The 27,683-nt window shown below is 44.7% G+C and overlaps 1 protein-coding gene across 1 annotated transcript; it reads left to right on the top strand.

The window, feature by feature from the left end:
• aldh6a1 (aldehyde dehydrogenase 6 family, member A1) lies at window positions 1-27,457 on the top strand. Its single transcript, XM_078406889.1, has 12 exons — window positions 1-136; window positions 2,405-2,446; window positions 6,630-6,704; window positions 8,544-8,705; window positions 10,310-10,388; window positions 11,212-11,514; window positions 12,538-12,659; window positions 14,166-14,355; window positions 15,677-15,858; window positions 16,948-17,127; window positions 23,716-23,814; window positions 25,093-27,457. Exons 1-12 carry the CDS (start codon window positions 101-103, stop codon window positions 25,195-25,197), a joined length of 1,575 nt encoding a protein of 524 aa, XP_078263015.1. The 5' UTR covers window positions 1-100; the 3' UTR covers window positions 25,198-27,457.
• The last annotated feature ends 226 nt before the right edge of the window (window positions 27,458-27,683 follow it).

The raw sequence follows: 27,683 nt of genomic DNA on the forward strand, positions 1-27,683 counted from the left end.
GACGAGTCACGTCAGAGGCGGGTTCGCCCTCAGCTACAGGAGGAGGGTTGTCGCTCGGCGCTTCGTGGGCTCTCTGTTAGTTGTGGTTGTTGGGTTAGTCATGGCAGCCATCATCAGAACAGCTCTCAGACGCAAGGTAAACCGACAGCAGTGGAGAAGGAGGGAGGGAGGCAGTAGTCAGAGAAATATAATACCATTGGCGGCCTTCTCCCCTTCTAGAATGTCCCAGCCCCCCCCCCTACCCCTGACATCAAACAGCACACTTTGCAAATAGTTGTTATTTTGTACAAAACATTACTTTTTTTTCGCATCCTGAACTATTTGCAAACTTTTGTTTGAATTTGGCATTGACAACAATATTACATCGTGTCTTCCCCATTTTCTAGTCCGGTCTATTTAAATGTCTTGCACTGATTTGGTTCATAATTTGATCATAGTTTCATATGCCTTTGAAGCAGTTTGCTTGATGATTTCTCCCCTAACGGCCAAACTTCCCTGCAATCTCTAACCTCTGCAAGAAAATGAAATCGCCATTTTCTGTGCAGTTAATTGTGGACCCGTCCCGATCCCTGTCTCCTTTAATGATGACAAATAATGTTAGCAGATTTCCAGTTGTTTCCTTGAAATAAAGCTCCAGTTTTGTGTTTTTATATACCTGTCGTTGCTTGTTCTAGTTTTAGATTTCTGCTTCACTACTGCTTCATGGCATTTTGAGGTTGCAGACTGTCATGCTTTATTTTTTCCTAATTGTTGCGAATTCTAATGCCTTCCCCTGCAGAGGTCTTTAATGCTTCCAGTTTTTTGTAGCATCTGCTCGAACTGTCTGAAAGGAGAGCAGGTATCTCTTATTTTCTGTACAAGGTCTGTGGATCAAATGCCTGAAAGACATCCCGTAGGTCAGTGTTAGTGGGTGGTTTCCCAAACACGTTATCTATTGGCTTACACGTGCTAGAAAGGGCTGCCATTGGTTGGCAATGCTGCAGCAGCTTGTTGCTCTCGCCTTTGTGACAATATTGGGTTGGAAATGTTGCCTTATTCAAAAAGGATATGCTAAGAAACAAAAACTAGGAATGGCGGGGAAATTGTTGGGGCCATAAAAATGGAAGAGATGAAATTTGTGTCTACTTGAAAGGGGAGGGTCTGGTGAGAGGGTGTCAATATAATTTTGTGTAAATGAAATCCTATCTCAAAGTGTGTAGGAAGGAACTGCAGATGCTGGTTTGTGAGAGAGACAAAATGCTGGAGTAATTCAGCGGGTCAGGCAGCATCACTGGAGATGCTACCTGACCTGAGTTACTCCAATGTTTTTTTCCTTCCTCATAAATGTGATCGACACAAAGCTGGAGTAACTCAGCGGGACAGGCAGCATCTCTGGAGAGAAGGAATGGGTGATGTTTCAGGTCGAGACCCTTCTTCAGACGCCATTGCCGCTGCAAGGAGCAGCACCAACACTCACCGTCTCTCTGACAGGCCAAGACTCATGAATGTGATTGTTGAGGAGGCGATAAAGAAAATTGATCAATGCATGGTTTTTGTGGATGTTGACAATATCTCACCCAGAATACCAGTACAGAAGGTTAGGGTATGTGGGATCCAGTGTGTGTTGGCAGATTGATAGATTCTCGATTAGTACAGGTGTCAGGGATTATGGAGAGAAGGCAGGAGAATGGAGTTGAGAGGGGAAGATTGATCAGCCATGATTGAATGATGGAGTAGATGACGGGCTGAATGGCTTAATTCTGCTCCTAGAACTTGTGAGAGGGGATGCAGAAGAGAGAGCTCAGCATTATTCAGATTAAGATAAATGGCATCTTAGTGTTTTATAATTTTAGAAGCTTTAAAATGTATTTTATTACTCATTCCTTCAATGCGTCTCCAAAATCCCTGTAATTTTTATCCCCCTCCTTCCTACGCTGGACCCATCTTGTTCATCACATCTTTATCTCAGAATCACAGGCATGCTGTTTTATACAGAGGGGCAATGTAAAATTTAATTTTCCCAGATTCCAAATGAAAATGAATCTAACTTCGCTATCGAATAGTGATCGAATAGTGATTCGCTATTGAATAGATATCGCTATCGAATCGAATATCACTATCCGATAGAGAACTTGACTTCCCATTTGACCTCAATTTGTTTCACGTGTCGATGAACCATGACACGTATCAACCTTCACGTCGGCTGAGCTGTCGGCTTGCCAATCCATTGTGATAAAGTTCAATCAATTGAACTTGAATTGAAGGTCCTTCAATACATTTTCTTCTTCGCTCTGCCCTGACAAGTTGGGTACTCTCATCATGCAAGATGAAAAGGGATGGTCAAGATTGTTAAAACGTTGAGAATGTGATAGGCCTTCGTTGCGTTATGCATTGTGTGATGTTCTTTTCAACCTTTTTGTTTCAGCTCATTACGCCTTTAGGTCGGATGTGCTATTCAACATCTCCGGTAAGTTGAAATCGGCTGTAACTGAGTGTTCCTTGTTAAGTGAAACTCGTGGCTTAGTATTAATGTAACTTTTTTGTTGTTTTACCCTCCCTTGTCAGATGTACTTAAATGTATTGCTAAACATTGCCTTTGAAGTGAATATTGTTTCAGCACCTGACCTACGTTGGTGATGACTTAGTTATGCATGCAAGTGGTTAATGTTACACTAAGCTCTCTAATTAATTACATCTTAACATTGCACTTTAGAATTGGGCTTTGATTGAAAATAAATATTATTTTAAATTGCTGATCAGGTGGAAAGATTATTGTGTCAATCAGTTAACAGTTTAGCAATGGTTCAGCATGTAGATGCAAGGAACTGCAGATGCTGGTTTTCAATTAAAAAAGAGCTACAAAGTGTTGTTTGACAGGAGAGCAAATACTAAGTGAAGTATCTGTTGGAAGGAACTGCAGATGCTGGTTTACACAAAAGATAGGCACAAAATGCTGGAGTAACTCAGCAGGACAGTCAGCGTCTCTGGAGGAAAGGAATACTAAGTGAATTCTGGTGTAACCTTACCGCTGTTATTTTTCTTTACATCTTTCTGCCATGTTCTAGAACCTTATCTGCATGCCAATAGTTGGATGCGTAGGAAACTTGGATGAAATTCAAAAGCACTTTGAATAGAAACATAAAAAATGGGTGCAGGAGGAGGCCATTAGAAGGATGAGAGGGGATCTTATCGAAACGTATAAGATTATTAAGGGGTTGGACATGTTAGAGGCAGGAAACATGTTCCCAATGTTGGGGGAGTCCAGAACCAGGGGCCACAGTTTAAGAATAAGGGGTAGGCCATTTAGAACAGAGATGAGGTAAAACTTTTTTGGTCAGAGAGTTGTGGGTCTGTGGAATTCTCTGCCTCAGAGGGCAGTGGAGGCCAATTCTCTGAGTGCATTCAAGAGAGAGCTAGATAGAGCTCTTAAGGATAGCGGAGTCAGGGGGTATGGGGAGAAAGCAGGAATGGGTTACTGATTGAGAATGATCAGCCATGATCACATTGAATCGCGGTGCTGGCTCGAAGGGCCGAATGGCCTACTCCTGCGTCTATTGTCTATTTGAGCCAGCACCACCATTCATTGTGATCATGGCTGATCATACACAATTAGTAACCTGTGCCTGCCTTCTCCCCATATCCCTTGATCCCGCTAGCCCCTAGAGCCCTATCTAGAATAAAGTGTCTATCAAAGAAAGTTGATTACTGCGTTGCCAAATGATCTGCATTTGTGGAATTCCTTTAGCCAGACGGTGGTCAATCTGTGGAATTCATTGCCACAGACGGCTGTGGAGGTCAAGTCACTGCGTATTTTTAAAGCAGAGATTGATAAGGTCATATGTAATATGTGTAGAATTAGGCCATTTAGCCCATCAAGTCTACTCCTTGATCCTGCCCCCACTGCCCTTCTGAAGGATGTCATTGCAATAGCTGGTCCCAGCATCCTCTCTATTATCAACAGTTCTCTGGCCACTGGCACTGTTCCAACCAGTTTCAAGCACGCGGTGGTCCAGCCCCTACTGAAAAAACCTAACCTAGACCCCACCTTGCCTAGCAACTACAGACCCATTTCCAAACTGCCATTCCTGTCAAAAGTCCTTGAAAAGGCAATCCTTAACCAATTAGTGCCCTACCTGCACCAAAACACCATCCTGGAAAGTTTCCAGTCAGGTTTCAGAGCCCACCACAGCACAGAGTCTGCCTTGTTGAAGGTACACAACGACCTGCTTCTCGCCATCGACACCGGCGACTGTGCAATCCTGCTCCTTCTCGACCTCAGCGCAGCATTCGATACAGTGGACCACACCATCCTTATTGACCGTCTCCGGTACGCGGTTGGCATTGATGGCACTGCCCTGAGCTGGTTCGCTTCGTACCTCAAAGATAGGAGTTTCGCCATCAACATAGGCAGTTATTCCTCTGCTCCAGCTAGCCTCTCCTGCGGAGTTCCACAAGGCTCAATCCTAGGCCCCATTCTCTTCTCTCTATACATGCTCCCCCTTGGCCAAATCATTCAAAGGCACGGCATTTCTTTCCACTGCTATGCCGATGACACTCAGCTTTACCTCCCCCTGAAACCCAACAACCAGTCAAATTTAAACAGCCTCTCACACTGCCTTGAGGACATAAAATGTTGGATGGCACAGAACTTCCTCCAATTAAATGAGAGCAAGTCTGAGGTCATCCTATTCGGCCCCCCCGACTCCATCAAATTGATAACAGGCAGTCTTGGAAGCCTATCCTGCCTAGTCAAACCGCATGTCAAAAACCTCGGCATGATATTTGACTCTGCATTAAAATTTGATAAGCAAGTCAACGCTGTGGTAAAAGCCAGCTTCTTCCAACTTCGAACCATAGCTAAAATCAAACCTTTCCTCAAATTCGACGACACAGAAAAAATCATTCACGCTTTCATTTCCTCCCGCCTAGACTACTGCAACTCCCTATACACTGGGATCAGCCAATCTTCCCTGTCCCGCCTGCAACTGGTCCAAAACGCCGCAGCGAGACTCCTGACGGGTACCCGTAAAAGGGACCACATCACCCCGATTCTGGCCTCTCTCCACTGGCTCCCTGTACGGTACAGAATCAACTTCAAGCTCCTCCTATTCACGTATAAAGCCCTAAATGGACACTCCCCCCCCTACATCAAAAATCTTCTAACCCCCCTCTCTAACTCCAGGTCCCTCAGATCGGCCGACTTGGGGCTATTCACTATCCCACGGTCTAGGCTTAAACTCAGGGGTGACCGCGCTTTTGCGGTTGCAGCTCCTAGACTGTGGAACAGCATCCCTCTCCCGATCAGAACTGCCCCCTCCATCGACTCCTTTAAGTCCAGGCTCAAAACATATTTCTACTCCCTAGCGTTTGAGGCTCATTGAGGAGGCGCTGTGAACTGTTTGCGTACTACTGTATGTTTTCATTTTTTTTCTATTGGAACCTAATCAAATGTACAGCACTTTGGTCAACGTGGGTTGTTTTTAAATGTGCTATACAAATAAAATTGACTTGACTTGACTTGACTTGACTACTCTGTCATTCAGTCATGGCTCATCTATCTCGCCCTCCTAGCCCCATTCTCCTGCCTTCTCCCCATAACCTCTGACACCTGTATTAATCAAGGATCTATCTCTGCCTTAAAAATATCCGCTGACTTGGCCTCTACAGCCATCTGTAGCAAAAGATTCCAGAGATTCGCCACCCTCTGACTAAATAAATGTCTCCTCATCTCCTTCCTAAAAGAATGTCCTTGAAATTCTGAGGCTATGACCTCTAGTCCTAGACTCTCCCACTAGTGGAAACATCCTCTCCACATCCACTCTATCCAAGCCTTTCACTATTCTGTATATATTCTGTATATTCTTGATTAGTATAAGAAAATAACTGCAGATGCTGGTACAAATCGAAGGTATTTATTCACAAAATGCTGGAGTAACTCAGCAGGTCAGGCAGCATCTCAGGAGAGAAGGAATGGGTAACGTTTCGGGTCGAGACCCTTCTTCAGTCTGAAGAAGGGTCTCGACCCGAAACGTCACCCATTCCTTCTCTCCTGAGATGCTGCCTGACCTGCTGAGTTACTCCAGCATTTTGTGAATAAATATCTTCTTGATTAGTATGGTTGTCAAAGGTTACAGAGAGAAGACAGAAGAATGGGGTTGAGAGAGAAAAATAGATCAGCCATGATCGAATGTTGGAGCAGACTTGATGGGTCGAATGGCCTAATTCTGCTTCTATGTCTTATGATTGTATGAACTTCCCAGCTCAATCTCAACTGTTTAATGTGCCTATGAAAGAGCTTTTTAATTTTAGCTGGTACTTTTATTTTCAATTCTCGCAATCATAATAATCTTATGATTTTCATGTGTGCTCTGAACTGAAAAAATAATTTTTGAGCAACATTTATCTCCCAAGAATCTGCAGATGGGCTGCTGAGGATTTGTAATGAGAAAGAAGATCCTTGGTGTGGTGTACCTCCTTCAAATTTATGCTCTTACAAGTTAAAAGTTATTTTTAAACTGGACACTTAACTTGTTGCAATGACGCAGACTCTGCCACCAATCTTCTGCACCATTTTTAAGGCAATAATTTCAGCCTGTTAGTGTATATTATATTCCTGCATTGATGACTGTAGACCTCATTGTGTTTTGCAGCCTACCACAAAATTATTTATAGATGGAAAGTTTATTGAATCAAATACCTCTGAATGGCTGGACATCCACAACCCTGTAAGTATTTGTTTTTATATTTGATTTTAGAATTTAAATAACTGATTCAGAAAGAATTTAAATTGGAGAACCACACAGTTTATCAGCAAAGGAATGATCGTGTTGAGTTCTTATATTGACTCGTATTATATTATACTGTCTTGCTTGAAAAATAGGTCCTTGAATTGTGTATATGCTGTGAAGCTTTCAACTAGCAATTTAAAGATTTTAAAGGATTGATTAGTAGGACTAGATGTTACAATCCCTAAGGTTTGCACTACAATTGACTGGTGTTGTTCTTGGGGTTGACCACTAGGTGATGTTGCTACCATTCAGACACATCTTCAGTTGTGTACCTCAACGTCACTGGGTGTTTCGGCCTTTTATCACAAGACACCCTCAGTCGAGGCAGGCCCACTGCAGGGTGATCAGACCTGGGTGTGTGTGTTATGGTTAGCCTCTAGATGGTCACGTGGCAGCCCAGACAGTATCTTTTCTTTTCAGCCACAGCCAGTGACTGCTCCGTTTGGCGGCATTTGCAAGTTCTTTGATTGCCCTCCTTTGGGCCTGCCCTCTGACTCCAACTTCCCTCAGGAGCCTTGCAGTGGAACTGGCTACAAAGCCCCTGCACACCACCTCCACTGAACGCACTCTTACACTCCAACCTCGCTCCTCTACTGCAAGGTTGAAATATCTCAGCCTTTTCCTTTCAAATGCCTCGTCCACAGCCTCCTCCCAGGGCACCGTCAGCTCAATGATGAAAACACGCTGACAGGAGTTGGACCAGAGGACGAGGTCTGGTCGCAGGTTGGTAGCTGCAATTTCAACTGGGAAGGAAAGCCTCTGGCCTAGGTCAACCCGCATTTCCCAGTCTCTGGCTGCGCTCAGTGGGCATGAGTTGAGAGGCGAGGTGGTAGTCTTCCGTTTCTCTCCTTCCCGGATGATCGATGGGATTTGCGGGAATGTTAGCTGGGCATTGATAAGCATGGCGTTGGTGGTAACTCTCTTGCACGCGAGTGCAGCTGCCAAACACCTCAGCACCTGGTTGTGTCGCCAGGTGTATCTGCGTTGTGTTAGGCTGGTCTTACAACCGACCAGGATGTGCTTGAGGTTTGCTGGAACTGCACACAGGGGGCAGGCTGGATCCTCTCCCAGCCAAAGATTTAGGTTTGTGGGAGGGGGAAGGACATCATATGTGGCTCTGATAATAAAGCTCAACATACTTGACTTTCAATATTGACTTGCATATTGAAATTCATAATTTTAACTCCAAATATAATTAATGTTGAATTTTGTACACATTTTTGTTTAGTTAAATCTCCCTTTTTTCTCTGAGAATGCTGATTATGCTGCAGCTTTACCACCAAATCATTATTGTCTGGATTTGTATTCAAGCTGTCAGCTTTGTTGGGTATGTGATCTCGAACTGCCAGCCAAAATTTTTACATTTGAGAAATGTAACAAAAACTTGACAATTCAGAGATTTAATGGGATAAGTCCTCATGCCAATCTCCAATCAGTCGCAGAAGTCGGCAATGGGAACAGATTTTCCCACTTTAGCCGGGCTGGCGTTCTGGAGCCCCGTCTGCAAGGGGCAAATTAGACCCGCCAATTGGCGCGGAAATCCCAATGTCAAAATCGGATGCCTCACCTGGCCGAGGTGCCACATTTTCAGAGGGGACTTCCAATGAGGACTTCAAGTGCGCTTTCGTAGTTTTGTCTGGATTTAAGGAGATGCCAGACCACCGGTTGCTGGTTTCCTTAAGTGGGAAGTCCGGACCTTGTTACCAATATGGCCTTGCTAGGGTTCTATATAAATGCACGTTCATTTTCTAACCGCACTTGTGTTACTACTCGTAGGCAACGAATGAAGTGATTGGCAAAGTCCCAAAGACCACCCAGGAGGAGATGCTTGCAGCGGTGTATTCCTGTCAGCGAACTTATGCGTCGTGGTCGGAGACATCCGTGCTGACTCGGCAGCAGGTCTTTCTAAAGTACCAACAACTGATCAAAGAAAACCTGGTGAGTCAAGTGGGACAGATGTGCTACTGAACTGAATTTCAAGGTAACCTTAATTGAGGTGGATAGGGATGAGATGAAGAATCCTGTCAGTAAAGAACAGACCTATTTGTCTGAAGAAGGGTCTCGACCTGAAACGTTACCCATTCCTTCTCTCCAGAGATGCTACCTATCCCATTGAGTTACTCCAGTTTTTTGTGTCTGTCTTCAGACCTTCAACTTCCTGGGCTTTGGGCCTACTGATGTCCTATCAGGTGTCCCTTATTAGAATCATAGAGTCATACGGCACAGAAACAGGCCCTTCAGCCCAACTCATCCGTGCCGACCAAGATGTCATATCTAAGCTAGTCCCATTTGCCTGCATTTGGCTCATATCCCTCTAAACCTTTCCTACACATGTACCTGTCCAAGTATCTTTTAAATGCTGTTGCAGTACTTGCCTCAACTCCCTGCTCTGGCAGCTCATTCCATGTACCCACCACCCACTGAATGGAAAAGATAATTTTATTAATTACAACAAACCCTTTGGCCTGCTAAGTCTTTGCTGACCATTGATCACCCGTTGGTATGTTATACCACTTTCGTGTCCTCTCCTTACACACCAGGAACAATTTACAGAAATCAATTGACCTACAAACCCACATTTCTTGGGGATGTGGGAGGAAACCAGAGCACTCGGAGAAAACCCATGTGGTCGCATGTGGTCCGGCGTGCGAGGCAGCGGCTCTGCCAGCTGCGTTGCTGTGCCGCCCATATTATCGAACAATGCACGTTACAACTTGCCTCGAGTTGATTTCATTTTTGTGCTTTTGTCCAGGAGATCATTTTTGTTGCAAGGTACTAGGAAACAATAAGTGGTGAGTCCAGACCTTAAGTTACCAGCCAGTTACCAGCTTGCCAAACATGCCCGTGTCGTAGTATTTAACCAATGAGGGGGTTATATGTAATGACCCCTTTCAGAGCTGCTTCATTAGTTACCCAAAAAGTATCTTAAATATTAAGTGAAGTCCCAGTACACTTTAAAACCAGTTACTTGGAGCTGTACAAGAACATGGAACATTGAGCCTTTTCTGTCCATTTTGCATATCTTTCATTCATTTGTAACCTTTTGCATATCTTCCCTTACTTTATTCCATGCCTCTCCATATCATCGTCTGTATCTTTCGTTCCCCTTTTCTGACTCTCAGACCAAAGAAGGGTCTCGGCCCGAAATGTCACCTATTCCTTTTCTGCAGAGATGCTCCCTGACCCGCTGAGTTACTCCAGCATTTTGTGCCTATCCTTGGTGTAAACCAGCATTTTGTGTCTATCTTTGGAAATTTTCATCCCCTCAGTTGGCTTGAATAGAAACCCAATCTTGTCGGTCTGCTCAAAACATTGGATTAGATTGCAGCTTGGTGCCACACACTCGTTATTCCTTCTCACTGTTTGCTGGAGTTTTTTTTGGAATCTTCCTATCCCAGTTCAGATGAGTCTAAGAATCATGGGGTCAAACTCTTACTGAAGTTTACTTCTTCTGGGAAAAAATCATTGTTAATGCTACAGTGCAAATAGTGATATTTCTTTCTCTGTGTACTCAAAAGGGACTTGCTTTATTTTATTAACAGACTGAAATAGCAAAGCTCATTACAGCAGAACAAGGAAAAACCTTAGCTGACGCTGAAGGGGATGTTTTCAGAGGCTTGCGTGAGTAATGTCTAGAGTCCTAAATAAATATATGCTTTTTATTTGCCTTGTCTGTCATAATTATAGATAACTATAACCTATAGTTACTTTCATAACTATAGATTATGAAAGAGATGGGCTGAAGGACTTCTGTCATCAATGTTAACCTTTGTGGAATTTCTATTAGCCGTGAATAGATATTCCTCAATGGTTAGCATCGGTGATCGAAGTCCCTTGGTCCATCTTTCATGTTCTATGGTTGCCTGCTCCATCCTGCTCCCCTTCTCCCCCCTACTTTCTCTTTAACTATCACCTCTGAATAATTAACAATCATTCTAATATTGGTTTCCAAATCGTGATTTGCCAACAAAAAAACATTTGACTCCTTGTTTCTTTCCAAATATTAGTTTGCCATCTTTTCCCAAGAATATCTTCTAAAGTGCAATTTGCGTAGTTTAGTTGAGAGATATAGAGCGGAAACAGGCCCTTCGGCCCACTGGGTCAGCGCCAACCAGCAATCCTCGCACACTAACACTATCCTACACACAAGGGACCATGGCACAAATTTCTACCTAGACAGTTAACTTACAAACCTGTACGTCTTTGGAGTGTGGGAGGAAACCGGAGCACCTGGAAAAAAACCCACGTAGGTCACAGGGAGAACGTACAAATTCCGTACAGACAGCACCCATGGTCAGGTTCGAACCAGGGTCTCTGGCACTGCAAGGCAGCTACTCTACCGCTGTGCCACCGTCCAATTCATCTCTTTTCATCTCTTTTCAAGTTTAAAGCTGCATTAGGGATGCTTACCACACTTTTAATCTCTTTGTTTTTCGTCCCACAGAGGTAGTTGAACACACTTGCAGCATCACGTCTCTCCTGCTAGGTGAGACTTTGCCGTCCATCGCCAAGGACATGGACACCTTCAATTACCGCTTGCCATTGGGGGTGTGTGCTGGCATCACTCCCTTTAACTTCCCAGCCATGATCCCTCTCTGGATGTTCCCTGTGGCCATGGTCTGTGGAAACACCTATCTGCTTAAGCCCTCTGAGCGTGTGCCTGGAGCTGCCATGTTGTTGGCCAAGTTATTGCAGGATGCCGGAGCCCCGGATGGAACCCTTAATATCATCCATGGTCAGCACGATGGTAAGGACCTTCAGCATATCTGTGAATAATCCTTGAACCCCTTAAATGTTTTATTGCTCTGCAAATGGGATGTAATGGCATCAAGTAACTGGAATATTAGCAGTTCCAGATGATGAATGTTTAGTTGTAGTTTAGTTTATTATTGTCGCATGTACTGGGGTACAGCTTTTTGTGGCGTGCTCTCCCGTCAACGGAAAGACTATACATGATTACAGTCAAGCCGTCCACAGTGTACAGATACAGGATAAAGGGAAGAACTTTACAAAGGGAATAAATACGGGAATAGCCAAGTTAACAAAGTGCTACTGTTGAAATAAAGATTTAAGAGTGAAGCGATTGTAATGAATGAGGGCAGATCCACTTCCTTGACCAGCACGCAAAGAGTCACCAAGCTTTGGCGCCATGTTGAATCTTTCCTGATCTAATTACGATAGGTTTAGTGACAGGCATAACACATTTACTTGCAATTCACCATGCAAACTCGATGTAAGATTGTACACATTCAGCGTGTTTGATCATCTGAGGATTGCATATGCTTGTGTTCAAGTTGCACCTTGTTTTCGCCTTGTTCTGGAAAGTCAAGAAATAAATGGGAACAGTGTTACAGTAAACCCACGCGATAACGGACCATGAGGGAGAGGATGGTATCCATTATTGCCGATTGTCCGCTATAACCGAGTGAGGGGAGTAAAGTTTAACCCAAGGCCGGGAGAGGAGAAACAGTGTTGGGGGGGTTTAAACAAGCGGGAATTCACAGGTCAGGGAGCTGCAGAGTCCCCAGTCCCACACCCGGCAAGCCGGGGACAGCTATGGCACTCACGCTGCCCGGTCACCCCTTCATGCTGCTCACTCTTTCCCTTCCTGCAACCAGAAGCATGCCGCGAGGAGTCAGCTCGCTGGGGAAATGGTAGGTGGGGTGGGGGGTGGTATAACGGGAGTCTAACTGCTCTCACCAAAATCTATTGTATAGCGGCCCGTTATTGCGAGTGTTTACTGTAGTTATTTTTGTTCTCATTTCTTCAGCGGTGGACTTCATTTGTGACCACCCAGTTATCAAAGCCATCAGCTTTGTGGGCTCCAATCAAGCTGGAGAGTATATCTACACCAGAGGCTCCAAAAACGGCAAGAGGGTACAGTCCAACATGGTGAATACTCTTTCATTTTCCTGCTGCTCAGTGTTTTCCTTCTGGTTATTATCCAAATGGGTTACGTAGAGAGCAAACTCTCTACTACCCAGCACTCATGCCCACCTAAACAATGCCCACCTTGATAGGATTGTAACTTTGGCTTTCTGCAGCTTGTACAGTTTACCAGCAATTTGGTGCAACTTGCAACAATGCGACCTTTTATTTATCTGTTTGATCTATGTCCAAAGAAGGGTCTCGATCCGAAACATCACCTATTTCTTCTATCTAGAGATGCTGCTTGTCCCGCTGAGTTACTGCGGCATTTTGTGTCTATCTTTGATGTATAACGAGTTCTCCTTAGTTATTTGATGTGAGACTTGGTTTGGGAAGTAAACAGCACAGACTGTTTGTTTTATTTTGTTTGAAGAGTGCAGAGTTTAATTTGAAGCATTTGCTGGTTATCAAATTTGATAGAATCTCTTGCTATATTCAAACTTGGCTCACAGATACAGCACGGAAACAGACCCTTCGGCCCACCGAGTCCAGGCAGACCTGCTCATGCTAGTTGTATGTTGTCCCACTTTTGCATATACACTAGGGGCAATTTGCAAAGAGGTTCTTCTGCAGTTGTATAGGGCCCTAGTGAGACCGCACCTGGAGTACTGTGCAGTTTTGGTCTCCAAATTTGAGGAAGGATATTCTTGCTATTGAGGGCGTGCAGCGTAGGTTTACTAGGTTAATTCCCGGAATGGCGGGACTGTCATATGTTGAAAGACTGGAGCGACTAGGCTTGTATACACTGGAATTTAGAAGGATGAGAGGAGATCTTATCGAAACGTATAAGATTATTAAGGGGTTGCACACGTTAGAGGCAAGAAACATGTTCCCAATGTTGGGGGAGTCCAGAACAAGGGGGCACGGTTTAAGAATAAGGGGTAGGCCATTTAGAACTGAGATGAGGAAAAACTTTTTCAGTCAGAGAGTTGTGAATCTGTGGAATTCTCTGCCTCAGAAGGCAGTGGAGGCCAATTCTCTGAATGCATTCAAGAGAGAGCTAGATAGAGCTCATAAGGATAGCGGAGTCAGGGGGGTATGGGGAGAAGGCAGGAACGGGGTACTGATTGAGAATGATCAGCCATGATCACGCTGGCTCGAAGGGCCGAATGGCCTCCTCCTGCACCTATTGTCTACATACCCGTGCGTCTTTGGGAGGAGACTGGAGCACCTGGAGGAAGCCGGCCCCGGGGAGAACGTGCAAACTCTGTGCAGACAGCAACATCCCAGTCTATTTAGCCTGAATTGCACACTACTCAAGTGAGTTGAGTTTCACAAATTTCCCCATTCAATGGAATTCATTTGTTAAAATTGTGCATCACAGGTTCAATGTGACTGGTATGATTTAAATATTGCTGTCCGACATTGAATGCTCTGTTGTTCATGTCTGTATTGTATTGTGTGTCTGCCCATAGACTGCTAGAAGGCGCCCTCACTTTAGCTCTTGCTTTCTCAATGCTTTCCTTGCAGGGTGCGAAGAACCACGGGGTGGTGATGCCTGATGCCAACAAGGAGAACACTTTGAATCAGCTCGTGGGCGCAGCGTTTGGTGCAGCTGGACAGCGTTGCATGGCTCTGTCAACTGCTGTCCTGGTCGGCGAAGCGAAAAGCTGGCTGCCCGACCTGGTGGAAAAGGCAAAGAAATTGAGAGTCAATGCAGGTGACTTTAAACCTCAGTGGATTCACTGCAGTGGCTACTGAAAAGTGCCTCTATGATCATGGACTCAAACTCTGAAATGCACGATCTCTTCCCGCAGCTACTCCCTTGTCTTCTGTTTCATTTTAGAGATACAGTTTCATCTTAGAGATACTTTTTAGATAAAAAGTTTCATTTTAGAGACACAGTGCGAAAACAGACCCTTCAGCCCTCCAAGTCCGCGCCGACCAGCGGTCCCCGCACATTTACACTATCCTACACACACTAGGGACAATTTACATTTATGCCAAGCCAATTAACCAACAAACCTGTATGTCTTTGGAGTGTGGGAGGAAACTGAAGATCTCAGAGAAAACCCAAGTAAGTCACGGAGAGAGCGTACAAACTCTGTACAGACAAGCACCCGGATCGAAGCCGGGTCTCTGGTGCTGTAAGGCAGCAACTCTACCGCCGTGCCACCAAAGTAGTTATGTAGTAACCTTGAAATGGATTGTTTAGAATATTTATACGGTGTGCTTAGCCTACCCTTTATTCCTTTCCACAATCTAATTTGGGCATGCAGTGGTTCACATTTATTGCCAATTCCTTGCTGTCCTTGAGAAATAAAATAGCAAGTCAATCTTTTTGAACCATTCCATAGAAAAGAATGCAGCACAGACTCTGCCCATCATGGTGATGTTGGTTCTCTACCAGAGCAACTCGCAATTTTCAACCATCAGCTACCTTCTCTGCCTCAGAAGGCAGTGGAGGCCAGTTCGTTGGATGCTTTCAAGAGAGAGCTGGATAGAGCTCTTAAGGATAGCGGAGTGAGGGGGTATGGGGAGAAGGCAGGAACGGGGTACTGATTGAGAGTGATCAGCCATGATCGCATTGAATGGCGGTGCTGGCTCGAAGGGCTGAATGGCCTACTCCTGCACCTATTGTCTATTGTCTATTGTCTATTCTCCATAGCCTTGCAATTTTCATTTCCCACCGTATATTAGGTGATTCTTGCAGGCCACAGTGAAACCTAACTTCTCCAGGTCTGCAGGCAGTGCATTCCAGACCCCAACCACACGTACTGTCGGCAAAATAAGAAGTGTCTCCCTGTTGTGCTCAACTCTCTTCCTCTTTGTTTAAACATAGAACAGTACAGCACAAGAACGGAGCCTTCAGCCAGCAACTGCAGTTCCTTCCCTTTCATCCCCCACCCATCCTCCCTCCCTCCTTTTTTTGCAGCCCCCTGCCGATGGAGTGATCTTCATTACCCCAACATTTTGAAGGGCGCAGGAGTTGACGTAGTTGCTTGTATTTACCTCAGTTTTTGTTGCCTTCCTGACCCCAGGTGACCAGCCGGGCTCTGACCTTGGCCCCCTCATCTCCCCTCAGGCGAAGGCCAGGGTGTGCGATCTAATCCAGAGTGGGGTGACCGAGGGCGCCAAACTGCTGCTGGACGGGCGCAACGTCCAAGTGAAAGGATATGAAAATGGCAACTTTGTAGGTCCCACCATCCTTTCTGGAGTAAAGGTGAGTAAAGGGCACTCCTTGGTTAAACACGGGACATCTTGTTTTAAAGTTCGATCATTCTTTGGTACTTAAAATGGCGACTCGCTATCAACTAAGCTTGCACCAGTCGCTCATAAGTGATAGGAGCAGAATTAGGCTATTTGGCTCATCAAGTCTACTCCCCTATTCAATCATGGTTGATCTATCTCTCCCTCCTAGCCCCATTCTCCTGCCTTCTCCCTGTAACCCCCAAGGTCACGGTGGCGCAGCGGTAGAGTTGCTGCCTTACAGCAAATGCAGCGCCGGAGACTCGGGTTCGATCCTGACTACGGGCGCCGTCTGTACGGAGTTTGTACGTTCTCCCCGTGACCTGCGTGGGTTTTCTCCGAGATCTTCGGTTTCCTCCCACACTCCAAAGACGTACAGGTATGTAGGTTAATTGACTGGGTAAATGTAATAATTGTCCCTAGTGTGTGTAGGATAGTGTTAATGTGCGGGGATCGCTGGGCGGCGTGGACTCGGTGGGCCGAAGGGCCTGTTTCCGCGCTGTATCTCTAAATCTTTTAAAAAAAAGAGAGGTTCCCTGTAGGTTCCTGAATTTGAATTGCACGTTTAAATTTTGATGGGAGGGGGTTCAATAAATCACATCTCATTGTTTTATCCTAGTACCATGTATCTAGTTTAAACACACAGTTACCAGGTTTTACTAAATTTCTGACTGCCCACAACTTTGCAGGCAAAGCTTTCTTGACCCATATGTCAGGAAATTATTCGTATTCCTACAGTGTAGATACAGGCCCTTCAGCCCAACTTGCCCAACCCGACCAACATGTCCCATCTACATTAGTCCCACCTGCTTACGTTTACCCCATGTCCTTATAAACATATCCTATCCATGTAACTGTCCAAATGTTTTTAAAACTTTGTGATAGTATCAAGAAAGTACAGACGATGAAACCAAATTCTTGCTTGCAGAGTTTTGGTGCAGATGTAAATGGTATGCAAACCACCGTATGACCAAACTAGCTAACTCTATCTGTTGTGATGAGCGTTGAAGAGAAATGCAAACGGCTGTAAAAGTTGTTATTCTCTGCTGTTTTTCCTCCGAAGCCTCACATGAAGTGTTACACTGAGGAAATCTTTGGGCCCGTGCTGGTTGTGCTCGAGGCAAGCACGCTAGACGAAGCAGTTGACATCATCAACCAGAACCCGTACGGAAATGGTACTGCCATCTTCACCACCAACGGTGCCACCGCTCGTAAATACACCCACCAGGTCGATGTTGGTCAGGTGCGTTTGCAGAATGAGGGTTGCCAAGTACTTCTCTGTGCAGCAATTAGTTAGAACTGATTGTGGTATTGGTGGAGTTCTGGTTGTTGGTCAAGCAGTGCTATCCTACTGCAGTTATTACATTTGAGAGGAAATTGAAGCCATGATTCAGTATGACCAACAAGACACTAATGACTCAGCAGTGCAGCTCGGAGAGCAGTTGCTTTGCAGCACCAGAGATCCGGGTTCAATTCTAACCTCCGGTACTGTCTGTCTGATGCGTCCTTGCAGAGTTTTGATGCAAATGTGAATGGTATGCAAACCAAGTAGGACCAAACTAGCTAACTGTATCTGTTATGTTAAACAGTGAAGTAAAATGCAAAAGCGTGTAAAGCTTTCAAATTATTATTCTCTGCTGTTTTCCTCCATGGCCAATCAGGAAGGTTCCCGACTTAAAACGTCGCCAATCCATGTTCTCCAGAGATGCTGCCTGACCCTCTGAGTTCTGCAGAGCATTTTCCGTGTGCTCCAATTTTCTAAAGCATCCCAAATATCTGCAGATTTATTAGTACATTGGCCTCTGTAAATTGTCCTTGGTGCATAGTGAGTGGTAGAATCTCCTGAGCAGTCAAAGATAATGTGAGGGGGTGGGGGAAGGGGAGATAAAATATTAGATTAATGTAGGATTAGTGTCAATGGGTGGTTAATAGATGCACAGGCCATGGGGCCTGTTTCTGTGCTGTATTCAGTGTTTTATTTAAACTGGTCAAAATATTTGAGAACCCTGCTTGATTTTATGTGTAGAAGAAAGCAAAAAGGATTATTTGTCAGCTGTCTAATGTTCAGAAGTCCAGAACAAGGGGCCACAGTTTAAGAATAAGGGGTAGGCCATTTAGAACTGAGATGAGGAAAAACTTTTTCAGTCAGAGAGTTGTGAATCTGTGGAATTCTCTGCCTCAGAAGGCAGTGGAGGCCAATTCTCTGAATGCATTTAAGAGAGAGCTAGATAGAGCTCTTAAGGATAGTGGAGTCGGGGGGTATGGGGAGAAGGCAGGAACGGGGTACTGATTGAGAATGATCAGGCATGATCACATTGAATGGCGATGCTGGCTCGAAGGGCCGAATGGCCTCCTCCTGCACCTATTGTCTATTGTTCCTGCATTCTTATTGGGTGTTATCAGTACTATGTAGACACAACAAGCTGCAGAAGCCAGTTTACAAAAAAAGACACCGTGCTGGAGTAGTTCAGCTGGTCAGGCAGTATCTCAGGAAAACATGGATAAGGTGACGTTTCGGATCCGGACCCTTGAGACTGATTGTAGTCGGGGGCTGAAAGCTGGGAAAGAGGTGGGGGTGGGACAAAGCCTGGTAAATGGCAGATGGATACCCGAGGCAGGTGGCTGGTCAAAGGCCAGAGGTGAGAATATAAAGTGTGAGATAAGGAGATAATGATAGAGTCGTGGAATTTAAAGCCAGAGGAAGGAATATAAGTCAAGTCAATTTTATTTGTATAGCACATTTAAACACAACCCACGTTGACCAAAGTGCTGTACACCAGTTCAGGTACTAATAAACGAACAACTAAATGGCACACAAACATAACAGCACAATACATAAACAGTTCACAGCGCCCCCTCAGAGGGCCTCAAACGCTAGGGAGTAGAAAATAGGTTTTGAGTCTGGACTTAAAGGAGTCGATGGAGGGGGCAGTTCTGATGGGGAGAGGGATGCTGTTCCACAGTCTTGGAGTTGCAACTGCAAAGCGCGGTCACCCCTGAGCTTAAGCCTAGACCGCGGGATAGTGAGTAGCCCCATATCGGCCGACCTGAGGAACCTGGAGATAGAGTGGTGGGATAGAAGATTTTTGATATAAGGGGGGGGGGGGGAAGCCCGTTTAGGGCTTTATATGTTATTAGGAGGAGCTTGAAATTGATTCTGTACCTTACTGGGAGCCAGTGGAGAGAGGCCAGGATCGGGGTGATGTGCTCCCTTTTACGGGTACGCATCAGGAGTCTCGCTGCGGCGTTTTGGACCAATTGTAAGGCGGGACAGGGATGATTGACTGATCCCAGTGTATAGGGAGTTGCAGTAGTCTAAGCGGGAGGAAATGAATGCATGAATGATTTTTTCAGTGTCGTCAGATTTGAGGAATGGTTTGATTTTAGCTATGGTACGAAGCTGGAAGAAGCTGGCCTTTACCACAGCGTTGACTTGCCTGTCAAATTTTAATGCCGAGTCAAATATCACGCCCAGGTTTTTGACGTGCGGTTTGACCAGGGGGATAGGCTTCCAAGGCTGCCTGTTATGGTTTTGATGGAGTCGGGGAGGCCGAATAGGATGACCTCAGACTTGCTCTCGTTTAGTTGAAGGAAGTTCTGTGCCATCCAACGTTTTATGTCCTCAAGGCAGTGCATGAGGCTGATTAAATTTGACCGGTTGTTGGGTTTCAGGGGGAGATAAAGTTGTGTGTCATCCGCATAGCAGTGGAAAGAAATGCCGTGCCTTTGAATGATTTGGCCGAGGGGGAGCATGTATAGAGAGAAGAGAATGGGGCCTAGGATGGAGCCTTGTGGAACCTCGCAGGAGAGGCTAGCTGGGGAAGAGGAATAATTGCCTATGTTTATGGAGAAACTCCTATTTTTGAGGTAGGAAATGAACCAACTCAGGGCAGTACCATCAACGCCAACCCCGTACCGGAGACGGTCAATAAGGATGGTGTGATCCACTGTATCAAAGGCTGCGCTGAGGTCGAGAAGGAGCAAGATAGCACAGTCGCCGGTGTCAATGGTGAGAAGCAGGTCCTGGTGTACCTTCAACAAGGCAGACTCTGTGCTGTGGTGGGCCCTGAAACCTGACTGGAAACCTTCCAGGATTGTATTTTGGTGTAGGTAAGGCATTAATTGATTTAGAATTGCCTTTTCAAGGACTTTTGACAGGAATGGCAGTTTGGAAATGGGCCTGTAGTTGCTAGGTAAGGTGGGGTCTAAGTTAGGTTTTTTCAGGAGGGGCTGGACCACCGTGTGCTTGAAACAGGTTGGAACAGTGCCAGTGGCCAGAGAACTGTTGATGATAGAGAGGATGCTGGGACCGGCTATTGCAATGACATTCTTCAGAAGGGTAGTGGGGACAGCGTCAAGGGGGCAGGTTGCAGGTTTCATGGTGGAGACAAGCTTTGCAAGGGAGGATAGAGTGACGGGTTGGAAATAGTCCAATTTAGATGAGCAGACCAGTGAGACAGCTAGGTCACGGGTGGGAGGGGAAATATTCATTCTAATGTTCTCGACTTTGCTGGTGAAAAATTTAGAGAATTCTTCACACTTAGCAGGGGACCCAACTAAGCTGGTACTGGGGGCGGGACATATGACAGAGTTAATAGTGCTTGGAATTTTGAGAGTTTTTGGAGATAAGGTCAGAAAAGTATTGTGCTCTCTCAGACTTTACTGTTTCCTGGTATTTGAGAAGATTGTTTCTCAGAATTTCGAAGGAAATTTGAAGCTTATCAGATTTCCACCTCCGTTCTGATTTTCGGCACTCCCTTCTTAGGGCTCTGGTGGTGTTATTGAGCCAAGGCTGACCTTTGGGCTTAGGCTTTTTCATTTTAAGAGGAGCAACAGAATCCAGGATGGAAGAGCAAGTGGTGTTAAATAAAGAGATGAGATCCTCAGTGCTGAGATGGAGGGGAGAAGCCTCAATAGTGCAGATGTTGGGGGCAGCTATGAGAGCCTCGGAGAACTTACTGGCAGTCAGTGCGTTTATGTAGCCGGAGTAACGAACAGGGAGATGAGATTTGGCGGGAGAGAAAGGCAGAGATGCATCAAAAGTAATAGCGCTATGATCTGATAGACAAGCCTCAGTAATTTCAATATTGCAGATTGGGAACCCGGAAGATAACACTAGGTCGAGTGTATGGCCTAGCTTGTGAGTGGGTCCAATGGTATGTAGAGTCAGATTGAAGGACTCAACCAGGTGCATAAATTCACTCACAAGAGGCTTAGTGGGACAGCAAACATGAATGTTAAAATCACCAAGAATCATGACCTGGTCAAATTTGGGCAAAATGCTAGAGATAAGATCAGCAAATTGGGTGATGAAATCCTTATGCATTTTTGGTGGGCATTTATGTGCATTTATGTGGCAGGGAACAGTGGGAAGGGGGAGGGAGAAATGGGTGCACATCCAGTTGGGGCATAGGGAAGAGAGTGTATGTAGGTTAGTTACCTAATATTGGAGAATTCAATGTTTGTGTCATTGGGTTGTAAGCTACCCAAGCAGAATAAAAGGTGCTGTTCATCCGTTTGCGTGTGGCCTCACTCTGGCAATACCTCTTTGGATCGTTCACCTTGTGGTGAGGAGGCTTGCGTGCCCCCATGATTCCGAGAGCGATGCCGTCGGAAGCACCAGCTTCTGGTAGGGCCACCCATGGCGGGAAGGTCGAGGATGAGGGTCCAGACTAAGAACGATCGAACCAACAAGACCTCAACGGCAGACGAAGTTATCATGAACTCAACAGCTGTGAAGGCGGATGAAGGCTGCATCAGATCTATCAACTCCATTCGTCTTGGTTCCCTTGCCATTGGAATTAGTTGATTGATTTGTGAAGGACCGTGTGCTTCTTGGAGTGCAACATCAAGTCCACGTTAAACAAACTCACGCACAGGCGTCTTCGTTCTTCGGAACGTAGACCATCATCCTCGACCTCGAGGGATAGCCACGACGACAACTCTGGCAATGAGGAAGGCCCAGGGCAGAAATGTCAGAATGGGAAGTGGAGTTATAATGGTTAGTAATCGGCAGACTGAGCACAAATGTTTGGCGAAACGTTTGCCTATTCTACCCATGGTCACACCGATGTAAAGGAGGCCACTTTGGGAGCACCAGATACAGTAGGTAAGGTAAGAGAAGTGCACATGAACCTCTGTCTCACCTGGAAATACTGTGATGATTTTCCAAAAATAAATGTATTATCCAAAGTCATCATCTGCTGCTTAACACCTGTACAAGATGTGAAGAGGCAGTTTGGTGTTTACTTCGCGTGAAAAGACAGTAGCTGGAAGTTAGTTAGGTTTCAATCTTTGCGTAGAAATGTCGAAGCTAACTGGCTTACCTTTTTTACTTCTAACTTGCAAATTTACTGCTAAATCGCTTTTCCTCTACTTTGAATTTACCGATCTTTAAAGCAACTTGTCAAGTGAGAATTGCTCTTTCGGAATTGCAAACAAGAACATACACTGCAAGATTAGCAAGTTTGCAGATGATACAAAAGTGGGTGGTTTTGCAGATAGTGAAGATGGCTGTGAAAGATTGCAGCAGGATCTTGATCGATTGGCCATGTGGACTGAGGAATGGTTGATGCAATTTAATACAGAAATGTGAGATGTTGCATTTTTGGACGTCTAACATTGGCAGGACCTACACAGTGACTGGTAGGGCTCTGGGGAGTGTGGTAGAGCAGAGGGATCTAGGAGTGCAGGTGCATGGTTCCTTGAAGGTGGAGTCGCAGGTAGATAGGGTGGTCAAAAAGGCGTTTAACACATTGGCCTTCATTAGTCAGTGTATTGAGTATAGAAGTTGGGAGGTCATGTTGCAGTTGTATAAGACGTTGGTGAGGCCGCATTTAGAGTATTGTGTTCAGTTCTGGGCACCATGTTATAGGAAAGATGTTGTCAAGCTGGAAAGGGTACAGAGAGGATTTATGAGATGTTGTCGGGGCTAGAGGGTCTGAACTATAGGGAGAGGTTGAGTAGGCTGGGTCTCTATTCCATAGAGTGCAAGAGGGTGAGGGGCAATCTTATTGAGGTATATAAAATCATGAGAGGAATAGTTCGGGTAGATGCACAGAGTCGCTTGCTCGGAGTAGGTGAATCGAGTACCAGAGGACATAGGTTTAAGATGAAGGGGGAAAGATTTCATAGGAATCTGAGGGGTAAATTTTTCACAAAGGGTGGTGGATGTATGGAACAAGCTGCCAGAAGAGGTAGTTGAGGCAAAGACTATCCCAAGATTTAAGAAACAATTAGACAGGTACATGGATAGTATAAGTTTGGAGGGATATGGACCAAATGCGGGCAGGTGGGTCATGTTGGCCGGCGTGGGCATAAAATCATAAATGATAGCAAAATTACGCTATTTGGCCCATCAAGTCCACTCTGCCATTCAATCATGGCTGATCTATCTCTCTCTCCTCACCCCATTCTCTTGCCTTCTCCCCATAACCCCTGACACCAGTACTCATCAAGAATCTATCTATCTCTGCCTTAAATATATCCATTGACGGCCTCCACTGCCTTCTGTGGCAAAGAATTCCACAGATTCACCACCCTCTGACAAAAAAAAATCCTCCTCATCTCCTTCCTAAAAGAACATCCTTTAATTCTGAGGCTATGACTAGTCCTAGACTCTTCCACTAATGGAAACATCCTTTCCACAACCACACTATCCAAGCCTTTCACTATTCGGCAAGTTGGGGTGAAGGGCCTGTTTCCGCACCTTATCACTCTGACTCGATAATCCACAACCACCCAGTTGATAACTGCCTTTATCATGACAATATCCATTAAGATGAAATTGTGTGCTCTGCCTTTTAAAAATAATTTGTGATTTTCTTTTCAGATTGGAGTCAATGTGCCTATCCCAGTTCCGCTGCCCATGTTCTCATTTACTGGATCAAGAGGCTCCTTCAGAGGCGATACCAATTTTTACGGCAAACAGGTATGTATGCTAGTCCCAAGCAAATGGGCAGTACTCGCAAAGGGTTGTGAAGGCTAAATCGCTGGAGGTATATAATGGGGAGGGAGGTAGATTTTTGTAAGATTGTGGAATTGGAGGTTCTGGGGAACTGGCACAGAAGAGGGGTTTAAACTTGGGGCAGATCAGCCACGATCAAATTGAATGGCAGGGCAGACTTGAAGGGTCAGGTGGCATACTCCAGCTTCTTGTGTTCAAAGAAATACATAGATAACCCTCCAGCTGATTTGGCCAACGTGTCTTTGAGCTCCAATGGACTGGGCTGCGTTCACAACTCTTGCAAATTTTTGTGATCTTGACATAAAGGTCCTGGAATTTTGGTGGCACCAGGCCTGCAGATAGAAGTGTGAGCCATCTTAATGAAAGAGAAGTTAAAATCACATTTAAAAACAAAAATCTACATTTAATGAGGATCAGGATTTGGCTTGCACAAGCATCTGTATTTTGTTGGTGGTGAAAAATTGGCCAGGAGGAAGATTGCCCATTCTGAATGCGTACCTGGTGGTTTAATTCCACGACCAGTTTCCCCATTTCCTGCCATTGCCCCCTCAACATATCCATCCCTGTGCACGGTTGCCAATGTCAATTGATTGCCATTGGGTCTGTGCCAGTTGTATGACACTTCATTGTAAATGTTCTGTTTTATTTTTATAACATTTTCTAAATTCTCCTCTTTGGTTTTGAGCTTTCTCCCAGCAGATTGGTATTGAATTTTGGAATTTCCCCCAGTGAAACTGAAATATTGAATACCCTGGTCAGAAAGCATTCAAGGAGGAGGCCATTCGGTGCTGGCTCGAAGGGCCAAATGGACTCCTCCTGCACCTATTTTCTATTTCTTATGTTTCAGGATTCAAGATATCTTTATTTGTCATCCAAAAAACAAGTCTTTTGGACGAGATTTCGTCACCCACAGTCCAACAATAAGAGCAATAAAATAAGCAAATTACACAACCCCAACCAACACAAAACACAAAAGAAAAAGAAACATCCATCACAGTGAGTCTCCTCCAGTCCCCTCCTCACTGTGATGGAAGGCCAGAATGTCTTTTCTCTTCCCCTGCCGTCTTCTCCCGCGGTCAGACTGTTGAGGTTGCCACGTTGCCAACCTAAGAGAAACATGGTGCCAGGCTTATCTATCCAACAATAGCTCAACAATACCTGAAATAATACTGTGCTCAATGTTGACCGAGGGCCAAAGACACGTACTGCCTTTAACGGATTTGTTTTTCGACTTCATCCCAGGGCATTCAGTTCTACACTCAGATCAAAACCGTCACCTCACAGTGGAAGGAAGAAGACTCTACTTCATCCAGCCCAGCGGTTGTCATGCCCACAATGGGGCACTAGGTTGACGTTGCTGAAGTGGCAGGCTACATGATCAACACGCTCCTCGGTCCTAACTGTTTGGATCGAACATGTGGAGAAATTGGGTGGGAGTGGGAGGGTTAGACCAGTTTAACCCCGTGTGACTAGAAGAAGCACGTACACAGAATTTGAAAGGAATGGGGAAATATTGATCACTTTGGTAATTACTAAAAATCATCTCTGTATATTTGATCTGCATCAAAGTATTAAACAAGAGGCCTAATGTTGTGCCCATTTCAATTTGAGCTATTGCTTGCTCAGTTTTCTCCACACTCTCTCTCCATCTCTCAAGCCTTAAATTACACGTGCCTGGGAAATGAATCTAGCTGATCTTTGCAGCTTGTTGACAATGTAACAAAGTTAGTTGATTAGGTATGTATTTGCAATTGTTTTTTTGATTGGTTGGTACACATTATACAGTCCATGTATGTAGAAAGAAAACCATGTAGTTATGAACAATACTTGGTTGTGAAAAAAGCAAATGTGACTGTTTATTTTTCCTCTCTATAAATGCACTCTTGCAATTGTAAAACTGTGATTTTGAACTCTAAAGAGCTTTCCAGTAACGCTAATAAGGAAATGATTAATTTGAGGAGATTCTCAGACAAGTGTACTCTTGGCAAAATTAAATGGAAAGAGCTCTGACAATGATTCAGTTTTGTTTGTCCAGTGAGACACTGAAAGATAGATGGAAATGAACTCAAGTTGGGACTGACTTGACGAACCAGATCCCACGCAGGGTAAGCAGCAGAGCCATTCTGGTTATTGTGAAGTTGGCAAGGTTCTGGCTCATGATCAGAACACAGCAGCCTCTGCTGGAGAGGTAAGTAAGAGGTTCTGGTTGTAGCACAGAACTGGATAATGACAAAGTTAGACATGAAAAGCCTCATTCCCATTTTCCTCCTAACCTGCTTCTCTCCTTATCCTACCCTGAATTCAAACCGCTTCTTGCCTCAATCACTTTCTCCATCGTTGTATTTACAGGCATGTGAATTTTCCGCGGATTTCCGCGTTTTTAAAATCCTTTTTCTGCGCTTTTTGCATGATTTCCACGTTTTTCATTTTGCCAAAATTGCGTTTAGCAAAGAAGAAATTGGATCGGAAAGAAAAGAAACGATGTATAAACTTGTACTGATCACTAGGGTTCCGCTAGAGGTCGCTAGGAGTTCTGCGAGAAATCCCCCGCGCCCTGGAAGTCTTCCCGAAAATGTGGCACCTAGGCTGGGCAAGGCAGCCAATCTCGACCTCATTGAGACTTCCACGGCCGATCGGTGGATTGACTTTGCAACCTGCGGCCGGGGCTCTGGAACTCCAGCCCAGCTGGAGCCAGCAAATCTATCCCCATAGCCGACTTCCTTGGCCTGCTGGATAAACCAGCGAAGCTCTGGAACCAAGAGTGCCAGAAAATCAGTGGTGGAACTGTAATGAGTAACTAATAAATGTAAGTGCAAGATTATATAACTAAATTAATTAAGATGGGTAAAATATAACAGCAGAAAAGCCAATTACCACCTTTTTGGGCTAATTATCAACTAATATGCGAATTTACTTAAATGTTATTAGTATACAGTGACATATTCACATTATTTTGTAATGTCTATTTTTACTTTGAAATGCACTAAAAGAGGCTTGAAACTGGTAATTATGTGTAAATTTTCCAATTTTGACCCCCGCTGTACTCGGCTCTTTTCCTCACTCACATGCCTGTATTTAGAACTAGTTCTCCATCTCACTTCATTGACTTTTGCACATTGTACAATTTTGGGGTGTGGTGTAATTCACCCTCGCTCCAATAAAGAACGCCAGTTCCCAGACATAAAATATGGATAATATTCATGCATGAATAAGACATTTCATAACTGGGTATTTTTTAACATTGCTCTTTGTTTACACAGTATGATTCAACCATGCACAACTGACTAATGGCACAATTCCCTCCCAAAATTCTGATAATAAGCTAGCCTTTGTCATATCTGATGGAGGTGATAATATTGTGTGCAAGTGGGCTGTTAAACAAGTGCCGCTTTCTGTTCCTTGTATAACTAACCTGCTGCTATCTTTAAGCGGATAATGTGATTTTTATATTGACAGGAAGTTTGTGGACAATAAATCAGACTGCGATAATATGTACTTCAAAACCAGTCAATAAGCTGGTAAATCATTGGGATGTTCATGGGAGTTGTATGTTCTGTGTCTGATCATGTAGAACACGTGCTGTAGGTTGACAAATTAAACGTTTTAAAACTGCTTTGCGTGATTTTATGGATTTCAAAACATTCAAATTTTTCCTTTGCATAATTTGAATGAAATATGATTCACAGAAGATATTCTGTGGTCTTCTGAAAGGCACATAATTTGCTCGCTGTGGAAAGAGACAAAAAGGATTGGTGTTGACATTTTAAAATTCTAGCTGTTCTCACTGAAACGGTTGCTGGTTGTTCTTGAGCAGTCTCTGGAGAAGGAAAATA

The sequence above is a fragment of the Rhinoraja longicauda genome, chromosome 10 (genome assembly GCF_053455715.1).
Source record: "Rhinoraja longicauda isolate Sanriku21f chromosome 10, sRhiLon1.1, whole genome shotgun sequence".
In the NCBI taxonomy this organism is placed as follows: Eukaryota; Metazoa; Chordata; class Chondrichthyes; order Rajiformes; family Arhynchobatidae; genus Rhinoraja; species Rhinoraja longicauda.

Coding starts and splice junctions, on each gene's coding strand:
- aldh6a1 (XM_078406889.1), top strand. CDS start 101: ATGGCAGCCATCATCAGAACAGCTCTCAGACGCAAG. Junction 10,389..11,211: donor GGATGTTTTCAGAGGCTTGC/GTGAGTAATGTC, acceptor TTCGTCCCACAG/AGGTAGTTGAACACACTTGC. Junction 11,515..12,537: donor CATCCATGGTCAGCACGATG/GTAAGGACCTTC, acceptor TCATTTCTTCAG/CGGTGGACTTCATTTGTGAC.